The sequence below is a fragment of the Neomonachus schauinslandi genome, chromosome 1 (genome assembly GCF_002201575.2).
Source record: "Neomonachus schauinslandi chromosome 1, ASM220157v2, whole genome shotgun sequence".
NCBI classification, from domain to species: Eukaryota; Metazoa; Chordata; class Mammalia; order Carnivora; family Phocidae; genus Neomonachus; species Neomonachus schauinslandi.
Genome location: NC_058403.1, coordinates 17,167,527 through 17,184,777, shown reverse-complemented (window position 1 = coordinate 17,184,777; position 17,251 = coordinate 17,167,527). Strand labels below are relative to the sequence as shown.

Sequence of the window (17,251 nt, the reverse complement as noted above, 5' to 3'; positions counted from 1 at the left end):
GGCTCAGGTCATGATCCTGGAGTCCCGGGATCGAGTCCCGCATCGGGCTCCCTGCTCGGCAGGGAGTCTGCGTCTCCCTCTGACCCTCCTCCCTCTCATTCTCTCTGTCTCAAATAAATGAATAAAATCTTAAAAAAAAAAAAATTTTAAAAAGATGTCCTAGGATTGCGGTTTGTCCCTTACAACAGCCGCTGCAGCTTTCCCAAAGCTCTGCTGCGTGTCTACAGGCACATGTGTCTGGGATCACTTTCACACAGAGTCCGGCTTACTAAAGCCCTAATGTTCTGGCTTGAATTCGTGCTGAATTTATCAGAAGCCTGGCCTAATAATTTATTTTCCATCACCGGGGCAAACTGCAACCACCTATTTGTGGCAAAATATCAGTGTATCAGTAATTCAAACGGGAAACTAAATTGTAATCCAGGAGTGTAATTCCTGGAAAGATCATCTCCCAATTTCCAAATGGAGCTGTAATTTCAGAGGTTGTGTCTTCAAAAATGTATACGCTCTTACTCATAGCATTTCATGTAGATTGAAGATGTAGATTTCATGTAGATTTCTCAATTTGATCGATTCGCAGAAAATACATGTAGTATATTGTGTTTGTATAAGTGAGTGTGTGCATTTTTTTGGTGAAAAGTTGTAGAGCTCTTAAGAGATTCTCAAAGAAAAACAGGATCACATCCCCTTAAAATGTCCATTAAAAATGATCAATTTGGATGAAATAGACATCACAAGATAATTTTAAGTTATGAAGCATAAAGAGAAAATATAAACCAAAATTTTTGACATGATAGATTTGTAATGAACAGCTTTCCCTTATATGCTATTTGAGCATTAAAAGACATTAGAACTTCTTGTGCTTGACTACTGTTTTCAATGAAAATTAATTAAAATCATGTACATTTACATCCAAAAAAGCAAGACAATATCCTAGAGTAAGCCATAAGTGAATAATCGTAGAAGGAAAGAATTTTTTAAAAAAACATCAATTATTATGAAAGATGACTATTTACCAGTTGCAATAATAAGTGTTGTTTCTATTATAGCTACCATCTTTGTATCCCCAACTACCACAATGTCTGGCTTATGCTACAAACTCAACGAACGTTTGCTTAATTGAGGTGAATTGTGACATACAGTCAGATGCAATGTAGACCTTGCACACCTTAATATGCAATATGCTAGCAAGATCTCAACAGATTCTTGGAAGTCAGTGCAAGATATCATTACTACATAACCAATGTCACCTACTCAATGTCAACATACTCTTCTAACTCTTCCCTATGTTGCTGCATACAAATCTAACCAAGGTAAAGAATATCTAAAAGATATACCCTATGATCTTTCTAGTACATTTTCAGGTTCTTATTGTGTTCTATATATTATGAGATCCCAGCTGTCATGAATTACATTGCTGCCACCATGTTATTACAGCTTCAGACAGTGGAAATCTCGGCCGAGTAGCCTTGGTGAATCAAGTCACCAAACCAGCAATAGCTTCCCCAAGTTTCCTGTGTATCCTCATATGTGATCCGTGGGATCTCAAATTACAGCTGTTGAGAACAAATTAGTAGTTTTTAAAATTGAAATTGGAACACACTTTTGCATAATAATCAGTCTTTGAGATAATAATATAGTACAATACATTTTTAATTCAGTTTTTCTCCAATCATTTCGGTAACTTTAAGACGAAAGACTCAGTTGTCATTGCTAGACACCGTAGGTTATTTCTGCACACATTTTTTAAAACCAAGATTTATGTTTATCTTCATGATTTGGGGTTCATTATCTTCAAATAATAAAATGCAAGAATTGTTTTCCCTTCTTATTCCATATGTCATTTATAAGCTCAGATGAAGAACCACAGTGAATGGAAATGGCCCTCCTGTTCTGAATAGAGTTTAAACTGGATTCTTAGTATCTCTCTGTTGCTGGTAGCAATTGCTCATTAGAGGCTATCAACTGTCCTTGTTATCCTTGAATTGCATTAAATGCATTTGGCCCTTTGCCATAAAAATGTGTGCATGTGACAAAATTGTGAACAGAAGTTTTTTTTTTTTTTTTTTTTTTAACCATACTGATTAAACCCCTTGATGACATGGCCATACTCTATATATTTTTGTAACAATAATTATGTAAACTGGCAACCTCTCAATTTCATTCACGCAATTTCAAACCTTGACAGCCCTGTTATGGTTTCATTCCCAAGATTTACAATGAATGTCTGTATTTCTTTGCAATCCAAGGTTCATTTCAATGTATTAAAACCCAACTTGTGCATCAAACTTTAAGAATACAGCACATCACACTCATGTTTATTTACTGGTGGAGTTTTATAACAACATTTACAGGTGCAAACCTCAAAGTTTGTAGGAGTTTGTTTTTTTTTTTAATTCAGAACAGGAGTAAGGAAACTAAAGTGGCAATAGCATCTATCTATCTATCTATCAATCAATCTATCTATCATTCATCCATCCATCCATCTTATGGATCTGGAGTCAGGCGAATACTGGAAAAATGTGAATCACATACACTGTCCACAGAAAAGGTAATTAAATTACAAGTGCTGACAAGAGTTTTTCTGCTTGGTCAGTGTAGATAGAAGGTAAGTTACTTCTTTGTTATGTTAAAGACGGTTCTTTTCATGCAAGATCAATATCTTCTCACCATGGTGTAGATAGCAATGCAAAGGAAGATTTAGTAAAATGGAAGGGTTGCAAAAGTATGTATGTAACGCAAAAACAGAGCTGAGATGGTCAGCAAGACCAATGAAGACTTGGCGGGGAGGTCATTGACATGGTGACCATTCACCAGGTGTGGCCATTTAGAGGGCTATGAATATGTCAATATCTGTGATTCATCATGGAATTTAGAAGGCCTAGTAGCACCCAGATCTATTCTTTTGGATGGAGTAGGGGGCAGGGATCCAGTGAAGTATGCTACCGTGAGAAGCAGTTGCCCAGAAGATAGTACAACTTAGCAAATCCCAGTGGTCGGTACTGGGTGGGGAACCTGAACCAAGCACACATGAGAATGCACAGAGTAGAATGAGTAAGAGAGGCTGTAGGATTTCTAGCCTTGACTGGGAGGCTGGTCTTTCAAGAAGCATAAACACACCGAGGGTAGGAGCCAGAAGAAACACAAGGGGAGAAGAGTAGATGTCATCACAATTGCAACAATGGAAGCCCAGATTAACCAAGAATACCTTGTACAACGGAATCTGAAGTTAAATAACAGCAACTTCTGTTTCCATAGAGATTCCCATCTCGTAAGCATGGTAAAGCATGGAGCTCAAGAGAAGGACACGGAAGAGGGTTTAACTAGTCTTAGATGTCTGTCTCTCTTCCCGATTCCTATGAAGAGGGGTTAGTGATAGAAGAATTAATCTGGTGTGGTACATATTTAAGTTATATGTATTATACAAACATACAGTGGCTCAGTCGGTTAAGTGTCTGCCTTCTGCTCAGGTCATGAGCCCCTCATCGGGCTCCCTGCTCAGCGGCGAGTCTGCTTCACTCTCTGTCCCTCACTCTGCTCCTGTTCCCTCTCTCTCACTCTTTCTCTCAAATAAGTAAATAACGTATTTTTAAAAACTGGGATTGCATAAAAATACAAACAAAAAACACATACACTCACACACCATATTTTACATTTATCTTGTGCATCCAATTCTTGAGGTGTCATCTATCTTTCTGGCTACCTATGCAGCAATCCCCAATCACAGAGGTCTTGATTTAGATCTCAAGAGAAACTATATTAATCGGGTCTATTAGTCTGATTATTATCATGACCCATATCATACAATCTCTATCCACGCTTCTGAATACAACCAGGTAATATCGAACATTACAGAGCCCAGCTGGATTAGGGACCAAGGGATCCAGATTCACTTATTCCTAATTACTGTGTGCCCACAATCTGCTGACACTGTGATAAATAAATATAATCTGATCTTGACCTTAAGAAACATTACGGTCTAGTGAGCAGAACAGATATGCCAAGAGGGAAGCAGATTATGACATGCTATTATGAACAGATTTTTGAGGGAATGCAGAAGAGGAACCGACAAGCTCTCCCTGAGTGAATCAATAAAATTGTCTCGAAGGAGGTAACTAGATATCGAGGGATGAATAGAAGTCTGACAGTTTTAGAGGAAGGGATCCTAACTAGGAAAGACTGGTCAATACATCAGGGGATGGTAAAAGGTTAGGTTCTATTTGGGAGAATGACAGGAAGTTTGTCATGACTGGAGAATACAGGATTTGTTGGGTGGAAGGCAATCAGGGGAAGCTGGAAAGACAGTCTGGGTCCAGAGTTCCAAGATGGGACATTTTGTCTGTAAACATGAAGTAAGAAGAAGGGGGAGAGGGAGGCAGCGAGTTAGGGATTGCTGAGAGGACATGCTTGGAAGAGTCATTTTGGAGAACAGGAATGGAAGCTGATTAGACACAGTGAATAAAAAGTAGATCACTTTTTAATTCTAACGCTATTAGTAAGAGTCATTACATAAGTTGTTTATATGCTTTGAGACAAAGTTCCTTCATCATTAACATAAGGAATTTGGATCAGTTGATCTCTACATCTTTCCAGTTCTACCTGTGTTGGTATTAAATGAAAACACTTCAATTTATAGGTGGAGAAATTAAAGCTCAGGGGCGGTAAATGTCCAAAGTTGCAAGCTTGAGACTGCTGGAAGTCAAAATTCAGACCTATATCTAAACATCCCAATTCCTGAACCATCTTCACCAGGATACTGGTAAATCATCACGCATGCTTTTCTTGACATTACTGTTATCTTTTACATTTATATCCTGTGCCTGACCAAGTAAATTCCTTTACTGCGACAAATACTACGGCATGGTCTTTATCTCTATGGTGTGTTTGGTAAGACTCAATAATTTAGAAGCGTACAAAACTTACAAAATGTGCTGAGAAAGATATTCCAAAAAAGAAGAAAATGCAAGTGTTGGATAAGAAACCTGGACATCTCTTCCTGTACCTCTTTCTCTCTCCTGCCACATCTGATTGGCCACTGTAAGTCACTGATTCCATCTACCAAATGTCTCAGGTAATTGTTTACACCTTCTCGTTTCCTTCCATTATTCCTTCCTGCTTGCACTGTCATCTGAGGCTTTTAAGTGGTCCCTTTGTCTCCTATAACTCCCCTGCCTGTATGCTGCAGTCAGTTACCTTCTAGAGCCCCGATCTGATTAGCCTGCACCATGTATTCAACCTCGCACAATGCAACCCAGGCTTCCTGTCAGCCTCCACTGCACTGTTAAGACCCCTCTTGTCCACTCTTTCCTGCATATCTTATCAACCCTTTGGCGCCAAACCTTAGCCCAAACATTTTTTGCTGGAAAGGCTTAATGAACTCACATCCACCTCATTTTAAAATTTCTTGATTTGGTCCCTGCTTCTCAATTTCTAATGCTAATGCTTTAATTTTGACCATCTCAAGTCTCTTCCTGAAGGTTACTCAAATAGCCTGCAAAGGCTCCCCCTGGGTTGAGTTCAACTACTCATGTTGGAAGGCTCAATCTGGGAACACTGCTGGTCACTGCTGTTTTCTTTCCATAGATTCCCACTGGATTTAATTTACAATTTAAACTCTTAAGCAGAGTGCTTTGGACTGACTTGTGTCTCCCCCACCAAAACTCAATTCATATGCTGAACACTTATCCTTAAGAAGCTAGTTAAGATTAAATGAGATCATTAAGGGTGGGGTCCTGATCCAATAGGATTAGTGTCCTTAAAAGAAGAGAACTCCCTCTCTCTCCATACAATTTCTTCTATAATCTAGTTGTTATCATCTTCTCTAGACTATACTCCGTCACCCTTCTGTCCTCATATTGTCTATCATAACACTCCTAACCCCCTACATTTCACATGTTGCCTCTGGGCCATTGCACAGGATAGCTGGGCATGTCTGCAAGCCTATCTCCTCCTTATGGGTCTGGCTAACTCCTAGACCTTCTTCCAAATTGAACTCAGACAGGTTAGGCAACCTTCTAATGTATTTCCATGATATCTAATGACCACATGTATCATAAAAATCATCATGCTATATAACAATTATCCATTTCCGGGGCGCCTGGGTGGCTCAGTTGGTTAAGCGACTGCCTTCGGCTCAGGTCATGATCCTGGAGTCCCGGGATCGAGTCCCGCATTGGGCTCCCTGCTCGGCAGGGAGTCTGCTTCGCCCTCTGACCCTCCCCCCTCTCATGTGCTCTCTCTCTCTCTCTCTCTCATTCTCTCTCTCAAATAAATAAATAAAATCTTTAAAAAAAAAAAACAAAAAAACCACCAATTATCCATTTCCTTGCCTGTTTCCTGGAACAGATTCTTGTGAAAGGGGTCACATTTCAAATTTCTGAATCCCTCTCTGTTTATTATTCTGTCTGAATAAATTAGTTATAATATTTTGCTTAGAGAGCACTAGACAAGACTACATTCTCTCTCTGCCATTTGGCAGTTATTACTCTTGGAAGACTATCTCTTTTCATGAATGTCCTTATCTGTCCCATTACGATGATAGTATGGATGCAGATAATAGACTGGATTAATTGTAAAGTGGTTTATGATTATGGATAGTACCTAAGAAATGCTCAGTAAAAGCTGGCTGAATCCAAATAAAAGCTATCCATCCTTTGAGCGCTAATTCAATTGTACATCTGTAGCGAAGCCTATATAAAGATCCATCGGCAGAATTGATTACTCCTCCCTCTCTTTTCACAGACTTTGTTTATAACTTAGTCACAACATTTACCCCAGTTTTCCTAATATCAGAGAGACTCTTGCGTGCATCTGCTTCCTTTCCCCTAGTGACGAGGCGCGGTGCAGGGAACAGGTATATTCTGTCTTGCTGCCTTCAGGGGCATAAATGACTGCCTCACACATAGGTGGCACTCCTAGCTATGCGCCAAAAGTGTGTGAGAGAGAGAGACGATAATGACATACATCCTGTGCGTTGTGGTATATTGTCTGTAGTGGACGTTAGATTTTTCAGAATATTCTTCACTTATCCATTGAGATGTAATGGACTTATTATATTAGTTTTAGGCACAACATGATGATTTGATATATGTCTATGTGGTAAAATGATCACCACAATAAGTCTATTTAATATCCATCACTATGCATAGTTACAATTTTTTTCTTGTGATGAGAACCTTTAAGATCTATTCGCTTAGCAACTTGCAATTCACATGTGTTTTTAAAATGTCAACTAGAGCTGTTTAATCTGCTCCCAGTCTTCCCGTTTCTGAGTTATTTAGATTTTTATTGATTGGGATTGATCTATAGGCTAGGAATTCTGGCTAAGAGTTCACTTCAGACTTTAAACGGGATTTGAACTCAAATATGCAATTGGATTAGCCAATCCAGTCAGCAAGCACATAAGAAGCGGTACATCCTTCTTCTTCCTCCTAGCTTCTGGTCTCCCCCTTCAGGGCTCTCTATTGTCACAACCTAACAAAGCGCTGGCTGGTAGAGGAGAAATGCTCTCTGTGGGGTCCAGAACATAGAGAGAGGCAGAACATAAAGAGAGGTGTTAGAGACAATTGCCTATTAACTGGCACAGTCATAGTTAATGAAAGTGAGTAGACCTTGTATTTTGCATAGTCTGTAGCTGGTTCATTTTCAGTCCAATGCTTTTGATCCATGTGAGGTTTGGGATGAGGGGACATTAAACAGTCTCCAATTTTGTCATCCGCCAGGTAGGGCTTTTGTTTCTAAAGAAGAATGCGTGATCTCCAAACTGGGTTTAAGAGTATGTCTTTGAAGAATCTATTTTAAAATAAAAGAGGAAGCCAGGGACAAAGAAAGGATTCTGGAAAGCAAAATTAAATCCTGAGATCAGATTTCTGCTGTTTGATGGCAGAAGTGGTGTGAATTCCAGCATGAGTGCTATTTCAGAATGAAAACGGCTCCTATTCCAGAAAATTGGCTGGTGCTAAGTTTCTCTAATTAGAGTGCTGGGGTTTGGTGAAGTGTGTTAGTTTGATAAAAGAATTACTAGCGCTATTCTGCTGACTCCCAGACACAACGTTCAAGGTGGCCTGGGCTAGTAAACAGGGGTGGAAAACATATCCTCACACATATGCTTCATGCCTGAAAAACAAGCAATTTAAGAGAAGACATCTGGACACAAAATTTGAACAGTGCTCAGAGCCCATCAAAACATGGATTTGATGGCTTGGCGTCTGGCTGCTAAGCAACATACTTCTTACATTCAAAACAGAGTTGTAAAAGTAGGATCCTGGTGCCAACTCAGGGTATTTCTCATTGAAGAAAAAAATAGTCATGAGCATTTTTTTTTTTTAGGTCTTAAGATATCTGATTTCTATGGTAGAAGAGCTCAGATTATTTCTGCTCTAGTCCTCTCATTTTCCACAGTCTGAAGTATTAGATGGAGCTTAACTTTACATTTTGAAGTACTCTTAATGAATGCCGCAAAAGGGTCTTGTAATATTTTTCTCAGCCCCCTAATTAACAGCATTCTTTTAAACTAAGTATATATATTCACCATACACATGCTTTTTCAAATATTTGGTTCCCTTCAAGTTAGATGTATATACCAGAGGGCCAACCGCAAGCTAAATGAGATTTGCTTTACCAAAAGTATCCTTCTGCTTGGCAGGGAGGCCAGGGAGGGCCCATGTAAAATATTTTCCATGTGCAGACTAGTTTGGAAAATGTATGTTATTATAATACTTATTAACATTAAGATAGACCATTAATTTCTTTCTCCCTTGCTTTTATCTACTTAAAATGTACTGATATGTTTCAAAGCTTGGAAAATAAGAATTGCTAGCTATCCAAAAAAACCACAAATCCAGAAAAAGCAACAGACAGATCATTCAGAACCACCGACTAGTTTTCCTTTTTTTCTGGGAAGCAGTTAGGAAAATGATGGGGCAGGAGGTAGGGAGGAATGGGTCTTCTATGAATTTTTATTTGTCTTAAAAGTTGAGGAATGTGCATTTGTATTCAAAAATGAAACTGAACTATTAAAATGACCTACTCTTTGGAGTAGTGTGCTTACAAAAGTATTTTTTCCTCTGTCTTTAGAGAACTTCCTTCCACAAACTCTCTGAAGCCTTCTTCTTGGCAGCTTCTTGTGATGCAGCAAAGCAAGAAATCCAGACGTGGAAAATTGCTTACCAAAAAAAAAAAGAAAGAAAGAAAAAGACTTGGAAACCAAATAAGAAAGGGATAGTTTTACAGGAGAATTCTACTTCATATGGAAGGCTACAAAACAAATGTTCTTCCACGTCAAAGATTTATGTAGCGCAGAGAAATTAAAGGATGGTTTTTAGATCACTTAATGAGAAGGCAGATTTTCCATCATGCCTAGCATCGTGGGCTGGCAGGTTCTTCCTAAACTGTTGCCTTCTGGCACCCTTGTTTACATGTGGTTTACATTTATGTCCACCCCATGGACCACAAGTGTTCCTCCATTCCAAATTTATCGACACTTTTCCTTCATACCAGCGGTGCCACAGTAAAAACAAAGAATTAGGTAGTGGGGCTGTGTGATTCTGAAGCTTTCTGCAAGCCATCAGTGCATTTCCTATCCTAGCTCTGGTTGCCCCCTTTCATACCATGCTTTTGCATGATACCTCAAAATTTCAGAATTCTTCAGCTACCCTGGGTGGATCCCAAACACTACAATAATAATAATAATAATAATAATAATAATAATAATAATAAAATAAAGAATGAGCTTTAAAAGGCAGCTCTTACCAGGTTTCCGAGAGGCATGACTTAAAGCTGCCAATCAGAGGAGAGTCATGAAGTAGGCTCAGAGCTCTGAGCAAGCCAAGGCTCCAAACCAGCCCAGACTCTGTGTCTGAAAGTCACACTTAGCGCGGTGATGGAATGATTGAGCAAATAGATATTGCGTTCTTCCCAGAACCTCTGGGCCTATAAAGATCAGTTTTTTTCCCTTCCTGTAACCATCTTCCTTAAAAGAGGGAAATCCTGGGCAAACATTCCTTCCTCATGTCTTGACTCTTTGCCCAGATCTTTCCACACTGGGGCTTCAGAAACATATTCATCCAAACCCCAAACATGCAAGCTGGATGTGACCCTTCCCTGGCAGCTCTGGAGGGACCAGCAGTGCTTGTGGTGCATTGGAGGGCTAGGCAGAGGAGTTGCTAAGGAACCTGACAGGATTAGGTTTCCATATCCTCCCTGCCTCCCCGCCCTCCTGAATTCCTTCCTTCCCGGAAACTGAAATTCCACCAGGTGGACATGTAAGAACTCCATTAAAAAGCCAGATTGGGAAAAAGAGTCCTTCCTTTGGAAAGTTTTTCCTCAACTAATGTCACAGAAGTGGTTCAAGGAAGAAGGTATGGCCCTTTACAAAGGAAAGGTGTGGATAAAAGTGACTACAATGAATGAACCAACAAAACCCTTCCCATTAGGTTGGACAAAGTTGTATATTGAGGTTCACTGGCAAGTAGATGATCTCCCCCACAAAAACAAGAAAGAAAGGAAGGGGGAGAGAGAGAGAGAGATATCTTCCATTCCAAAGACAAACTTGCTTTCCCCCTCTTCCCATTTAGCTATGTACCTTTTCCCAAGCATTCCAGTCCCTTCTTATCCGTTTGTGCATCTAGGACGCCATGTCTCAGACTAAAGACATCCTGCCTGATGGATGGATTGTCAGTGCACGGCTAGTCCTTTAAGGCAGGAATTGCTGCTGGGAGACCCTGACTACCGGAGCAGGGCTGAAGGCTGGCTAGGTTTCCTGCAAGGAGCAGTGAAGCACATCCGTAGTGGCAGGAGGTCTGTGCGAGAAGCGAGGCCGTGAGCAAGGCTGGACCTCCACCTACCTCCTTGCACCAGCGCCTGGACCACCCAGGCAGGTTGGACTTACCTCTCTCGTAAACAGGATGGCCGCGTCGTAGTGCTCCTCATGGTCATCCCCCAGCTGGTTGTGCTGGTGCTGCCACTTGCAAAAGTTCTTGAGCGTGGTGGCCGCATTCTTGCTCACCTCCAGGCTCTTGTCCTTGTCACCCAGCACCACCACCTTCACCACGGCCAGGCGGATGTGGTTCTCGATGCTGGCATGGCTGTACAGCCTGTTGGCGATGGAGGCCAGGGTCAGCAGGTAATGCTGCAGGCCCCGGCCATACATGCGCGCCATGGACGCGTCAGCCACCAGGAGAAGCTCCACCTGGCGGGCCCGGGAGATGGAGCGGCGCCGCCGCCGCCACCACGTCTGGGGTCCCTGGCCCCCGTCGGAGGAGGGAGCTGACTGGTCCAGGAACTGCGGGGCCAGCGCCCAGCGTCGGTCTGGGCTGCTGTGCGCCGGGGGGCGCTCGCGAGGCCCTGGCGGGGACGCGGGAGTCTCGCAGCTAGTGCGCGGCGGCAAGGCCTCAAAGCTGAAGCCCTCGCGGGTATAGACGTGCAGGATCCGCGAGGACCCATCCCCGTACACTCGCCCGGCCTCGGCCTCGGCCCCAGCCCCGGCCCAGGGCCCGCGCAACAGCGGCTTCAGGGTGTAGCGCGCGTGCTTAACCGCGAAGAAGCCGTCGAGACCACCGCAGAGGTCAAAGACAGCCAGGGAGCGTGGGCTGCCGTCCACCGTACCGCGGTAGAAGCAGTGGTCCCCGTGGCGCCGGGTCGCCCTCGGCCCGCTTCCTGAAGGCACAAAGCCAGCGGCGCCCACCGAACCATCCCGCTCCAGGTCCAGCAGGAACCTCCGGCCGCCCGCGTAGACGAGGTAGCCCACCTTGCCGCCGCCGGAGTAGATCTGGTCGATGTTCTGCACCAGCCCGCTGCTCCTGCGCTGCGGCGCCAGGGGGTGCGGGTGGCCCGGAGGCTCGGCCCGCTCCTGCACCTCCTCCCCCTGCCGCTGGCGGGGCTGGGCGGCCGCTGCAGCAGCCCAAGGCTGCCCGGCTTTATCCTGGGCAGGTGCCGCGGCGGGGCCGACCGCGACCTGGGGCAGGCGGAGCGCGCACAGCAGCAGGGACGCCCACCCGAGCAGCATAGTGCGCTGCCCGCAGGGAGGGGCTGCGCGACGGGGACTTTATGGGTATTTGTTATTCGCTATGGAAGTTACCGGGGCGGGAGGTGGGGGCACACACACGCTTGCAAGGTTGAGTCAAGTGTCGGAAGGAGGGGGACCCGGCGGCAGCGCCAGCCTGTCCCAGCCTCAGTGCCAGCGTGCGAACTTTTCTTTGTTGGTTTGGAAAATGTTTGGATTCGTGCTCCGGAAAAAAGGGGGAAAAAATTAAGAAGAGAAAAGCCGGGTTGTGGAGGTTCCGCAAATACGAGGAAAGGGGGAAAACAACAACAACAACAACCTAAATCCAACCCCAAGTGCAACCACTATCGCGGCACGAAGAAAAGTAAGGATGGTGCCGCGCACCAGGCGGGCAACCGGTGCGCGCTGCCTCCCGCCCCTTGCTGCTCTGGACCCGCCGGCGGCGGGGGTTCCAAGCTCTGGAGCCCACTTCCTTTCTTATTTTGTGGGTTTCCTTGACTCTACTGGAACCAGGAGGAAGGGAAGAAAGAGAGAAAAAAAGCCGTAAAATTAAAACAAAAAGTGCAAGGGGCGGCCTGCGGGGAGCCAGTGAAGCGGCGCGTCCGTGCTCCTTCGGATGCAGTGTCTTCCTGCCTGCGGTCATCCCCAGTCGGCCGCTGCGAGCGCCGAGAGCAGCGCGAGCGCTGTGAAGATGCGAGGAGGTGGAACAATGAATTTATAGCGGCATGCCATCCTGCAATGGCAATTTCAACAATTCGTCACTGCAAGCTGCCTCTTAAAGGGAGAGCTTCCCCCACCCCTCCCACCCTTCCCGGTCCGCGCCTAATCAGATGGGGGAGGGCGGGCGAGGGGGGTGATCTAGGAAAGGGAGACCGAGAAGGACCTGGCGAGGTGGAAGGAGGGACGAGGGAGGGAGCGAGGGCGAGGGGGGGGGAAAAAAGTATTGGGGTAAGAAAAACAGATTAACTTGGCCTCATTTAAAGCCACAGTGGCTCCGGGTTTGTCTGATATTTCACAACCAATCGGGGTTGGTTAACCCCGGCTTACCTCATCTCTTGCAAGGGGTGTTTTGGTGTGTTTTTAAAGTTACTGAGACATTTCAAGTCTCTCCCTGCCTCCTTCTCTCCTGCTTTTCTTTCCCTCGGTAGGAAGTTCCTGCCGCAAGTTTTTCCTCTTCGCACGCCCGTGCGCTCCGGTCTCGAAGACCTTGCAACTCCATCCACCAGCCGAGGGCATTGGGCTTCCCGTGCGCCCCCTCGCCCCGCGCTCTTCTCGCCTCCTCCCAGCCGCCCGGGTACTGGGTTTCCTCCCTCCTCAGTCCCCGGCCTCTGCCCGCTGGGACGCTCGTCGGGTTCGGGCTCCGGGTGACTAACTTCTCCCAGCCACCAGCAGAGGGGCCGGGCAGCCGGGGAGCCGCAGGCGCTTCCTGGCGCGCCGCTGCGCCCTGAGTGCTGCGGTGCCCGGGGCAGGGCCGCCAGCCGCCTGGGAACTCCGCTCCTTTGTGTGCGAGCCCAGGGCTCCCCCTTCTCCGCGCGCCTTTCATCGGTGCCCACAATCTGTCCCTTAATCCCGGGTGATTGGAACTTCCTTCGCTTTGCTTTAAGAAGGCAGGGCGAGAAAGTGTTAACTGTGGCAGAAAATTGAGCTTTTTCTTTTTTTTTTTCGTGAGATTTGCAAAATTTGTGCCTACACTTTCTCTTCTTCCTCCTGCTTAAATGAGAATTAGATACCCGAAAACAACCACTCACGGCTTCAGGCCTTGACTTGCTATCATTCTCAGAAATTCCTGTTAGGAGAAGGAAAAAAAAAAAAAAAAAAAGGACTGGGGCACAGGGGGTTCCGGTCGGTGCTTATTAGTAGATGAGTGGCATTGTCACTGCAAGAGCACCTCCCACCCTCCTTCATTCTTCAGGACTAATTAGTGAATACATCAGTAAAAGTGGATCCGGAATGATTAGCACAGTTCTGTCTTTCTTACCTTTAATTTACAGAGATGCGAAGGAGAGCAGGGGTGCCTCTGTGGATCCTAAGCTGCAGGTGGTTTTTCCCAGATCCTTGCTAAGAGACCTGATCACTTTTTCAGGGAGAGAATCAGAGGGTCCTGGGGTGATTCGAGGTTCTCAGGCTGGTGGTGAGCCCCAGGTGGGAATCTCAGAATTGTCCAGCAATGAAGCCTATTGGCCAGTGCCTAGAGAACCCTCTGGAGTCAGTCATCTGGGAGGCAGAGTGAAGCATATCCTGAGAATTAGTTCACTTGCATAAATGAAATGATTGTTGAGACTGGGGACCACCCAACAACCCCTAGTGGATTCTGAACTACCTCCAGACTTGGCAGGAAATTGCTGTTGCTTAAGGCCATCATCCCCTTCTTATTCCACAATCCCTCAGTCTCCAAGTGGTCAGTTGCCCAAAGCCAGTTCTACTAGTTGAATGTTGTGAGGAACCAGAGATGTTCAGGATGAGGATTTAAAGAAGGAGAACCTAGATTCCAGTAGTCTTCTTTGTCCTTCGAGTAACCTTAAAGCCTTGTGGTCCTTGTGTCTATGGAGAGCAAACTCCAGATGAATTTTCTTCTTAGTGAAAGTTTTTCTCCTTTTTCAAAACCACTATATTTCTCAGTGAATCATGCCTCTGGATTTTATGCCTCTAAATTTAATTACATAATGACATTTGTACTCAGATTATTCAAATGTTTAGAACTATATTGGAGAACAGGACAGAAGCAGATAAAGCTCCAAACATGAGGATTCACAAAGAAAGGCACTTATACAGCTTATAAATATAATGAGTAAATTCTTACATATTCAGAAAATTTCTACTTGGGTATAATTTTTATTTTTCTGTGAGAGTAACTTGGATACTTTAGGAAGTTCATTTGGTAATACTTTTCAGATATTACCCTAGTGGATTAGGATGAAGTGCTGTGTTCCAGAACAATGAATGTCTTGTCAGTCCAAGGAAGTAATTTGCACTGGATGAGAGTCGTCCAAGTTTTTATTTTCTTTTTACAGTAGAAAGCTAAAATATATTAGCAGTCGTGTTTAGGTGGACTAATTGCCACTTCAGTCTTCCATAATTCCAAAAAACAGTTTTATTTGTGCATTTTTCATGAGAACTTTTTCCTGCATTTATGGAGGATGTGATCACACCTGATATATAGTTTTACATTTCCGAAAAGGAAGCGAGACTTTCTATGCCAGACAGTTAGAGTAGGAAGTTATCTTGGAGATCATGTAAGGCAACTTCCTCCATCTACCAATGAGAAGCTAAGAATAGAGACCAAATTGATTGCCCATGGATAAAAAGTCCACTAGTGGCCAGCTCTCCTGAATCCTTAAGACTTTACTCCCTCCATTGGTGTTCAATCTACGACACCTCTTAAAATCTATCCAGTTTAACAAATACCTGTTAAGGGCTGGCGGCCCTGCTGTGTGAAGTTCTCTGGAGGCACATAAACATGAATAAGCCATGATTAACGTTCAGAGCAGCTCACAGTTCAGAGATGGAACCAATCCTACCAGGAGATACTTGGGAGTACAAGCTGGAAAATACAAATAGGGAGGGAAAAGAGCAAGAGAAGAACTGCAGGTGTTCTGAGTGATGTATTTCCAGGACAACTTCAGTCCATAGGGTTTGTGTATCCTCCTAAGTAGTATTTGCTCAAATTTCCATTTGTTAAAGTGTCATTTCCTCCCCCCTCCCCATCTATGATTTTACTGAGGAAATAACTGATAATAAAACGTTCCACTCTAACCAAACACCTGGTCCTTACCTCCCATGGAGGAGAATCACAGCCTCTCAACTCCGTGCAATAATTTTCCTTTCCCGCATCAAGATCCCTACCCCTGGCCTTGCTGAATTTTGAGCTTCCTTAGTATCATCTCCCTCTGAGGCCTGATGGTGGGTGCAGGGAGCAGAACCTTCCCTCCACACCCTGGGGGTTAAGGCCCTTTAGGAATGCCTTAAAGACAACGGGCCAGCCCTCCCTCAGGCGCTACTCAGCTTTGCAAGTTCTAGTTCTCAGAAGACTTGCTTCAGAACTAGAGTTTATTTTAGTCACCTCGTGCAGTGCAATTATGCCGTATTGGTTTCTTTGTGATAGGCTTATTTCTCTTAGCAGAATGTTCTCCACGTTCATCCATGTTATCGTCTAAAAAATCGTCAAACTCATAGAAGTGGAGAGCAGATTGGTGGTTGCCAGAGGGGGAAGGGGGAAATGGGAATTGCTGTTCAAAGAGTACAGAGTTTCAGTTCTGCCACATGAATAAGTTCTAGAGATCTGCTGTACATCATTGACATCGTGCCTACGGTTCACAATACTGTATTGTACACTTAAAAATGTATTGAGGGTACACTTCTGTGTTAAATGTTCTTAACACAAAGCAAAACAAAACCAAAGAGTACACTTTGGGAATATGGAAAAGAATGTATTTACTATGTTAGCTTTGATATGAATCCTAAGTTTTTAGAGGATGAAACTCTACCTGATCAGTCCTCTCCTTTCCCAACCCTTTACCTCCTTCTACAAATCTTATTTCCCACAATGGTCTAACATGCACCTGGACACACCAATCCACATGTACAATCTCGCACACATTGGACACATAACACACATCAACATATCCATGCATGCACACACAGTCACCCCTAACTCCGTTTCCCCTCTAGGCTGCACTGACCTGTGCATAGAAAGTCCTGAGAATAAAGCTGGAATAATAAGACAGGGTATGACACCAACTTCTCTTTGCCCTTTGCAAAGAAAACTTTCTTGAGACAGGCGTAGTAGATAATTTTTTTTTTTTGTAGCAAAATTTACTTCAATTCCTGATAAAACTTAAAACTGTTGTCTCTGCTATCTGCCTAGGACGTATTACACAGCATTCTCTCTGTTGTGATGGATAGCATACACTTCAGAGTCAGTTTTACTTAATATTATGAAAAATAAATTTTTGAAAAGATAGATTTTTATTTTTCTTATACACAGAAAGTTTATTCTGTATAAAAGTCTTCAAATGAATAATGTACATGTGTATTATTTAAGACATACAGGTGCTATCTGTAAAGTAAAACCGACAAGTCAGTTTTTATGCTGACCAGCTGTGAAATGTTGTTTTAGGTTTTCTCACACAATTATGCGCATATTACTTGCTTTTATGAGTTACCCAGGTTCTTTTTTTTTCCCCCTTTATTTTCCGGAAATCATCTCAAAATCAAACCTTAGTGGAAACACATGGAAAATCAGGAATTTCC

The 17,251-nt window shown here is 43.8% G+C and overlaps 1 protein-coding gene across 1 annotated transcript in view; it reads right to left on the bottom strand.

The window, feature by feature from the left end:
- Positions 1–12,004, bottom strand: part of ADAMTS5 (ADAM metallopeptidase with thrombospondin type 1 motif 5) — a 41,495-nt gene extending 29,491 nt beyond the window's left edge. Inside the window, exon 1 of the mRNA XM_021678038.1 lies at positions 10,889–12,004. Within this exon, the coding sequence (XP_021533713.1) occupies positions 10,889–12,004 (1,116 nt within the window). The remainder of the gene's footprint in view (positions 1–10,888) is intronic.
- Between the last annotated feature and the right edge of the window lie 5,247 nt (positions 12,005–17,251).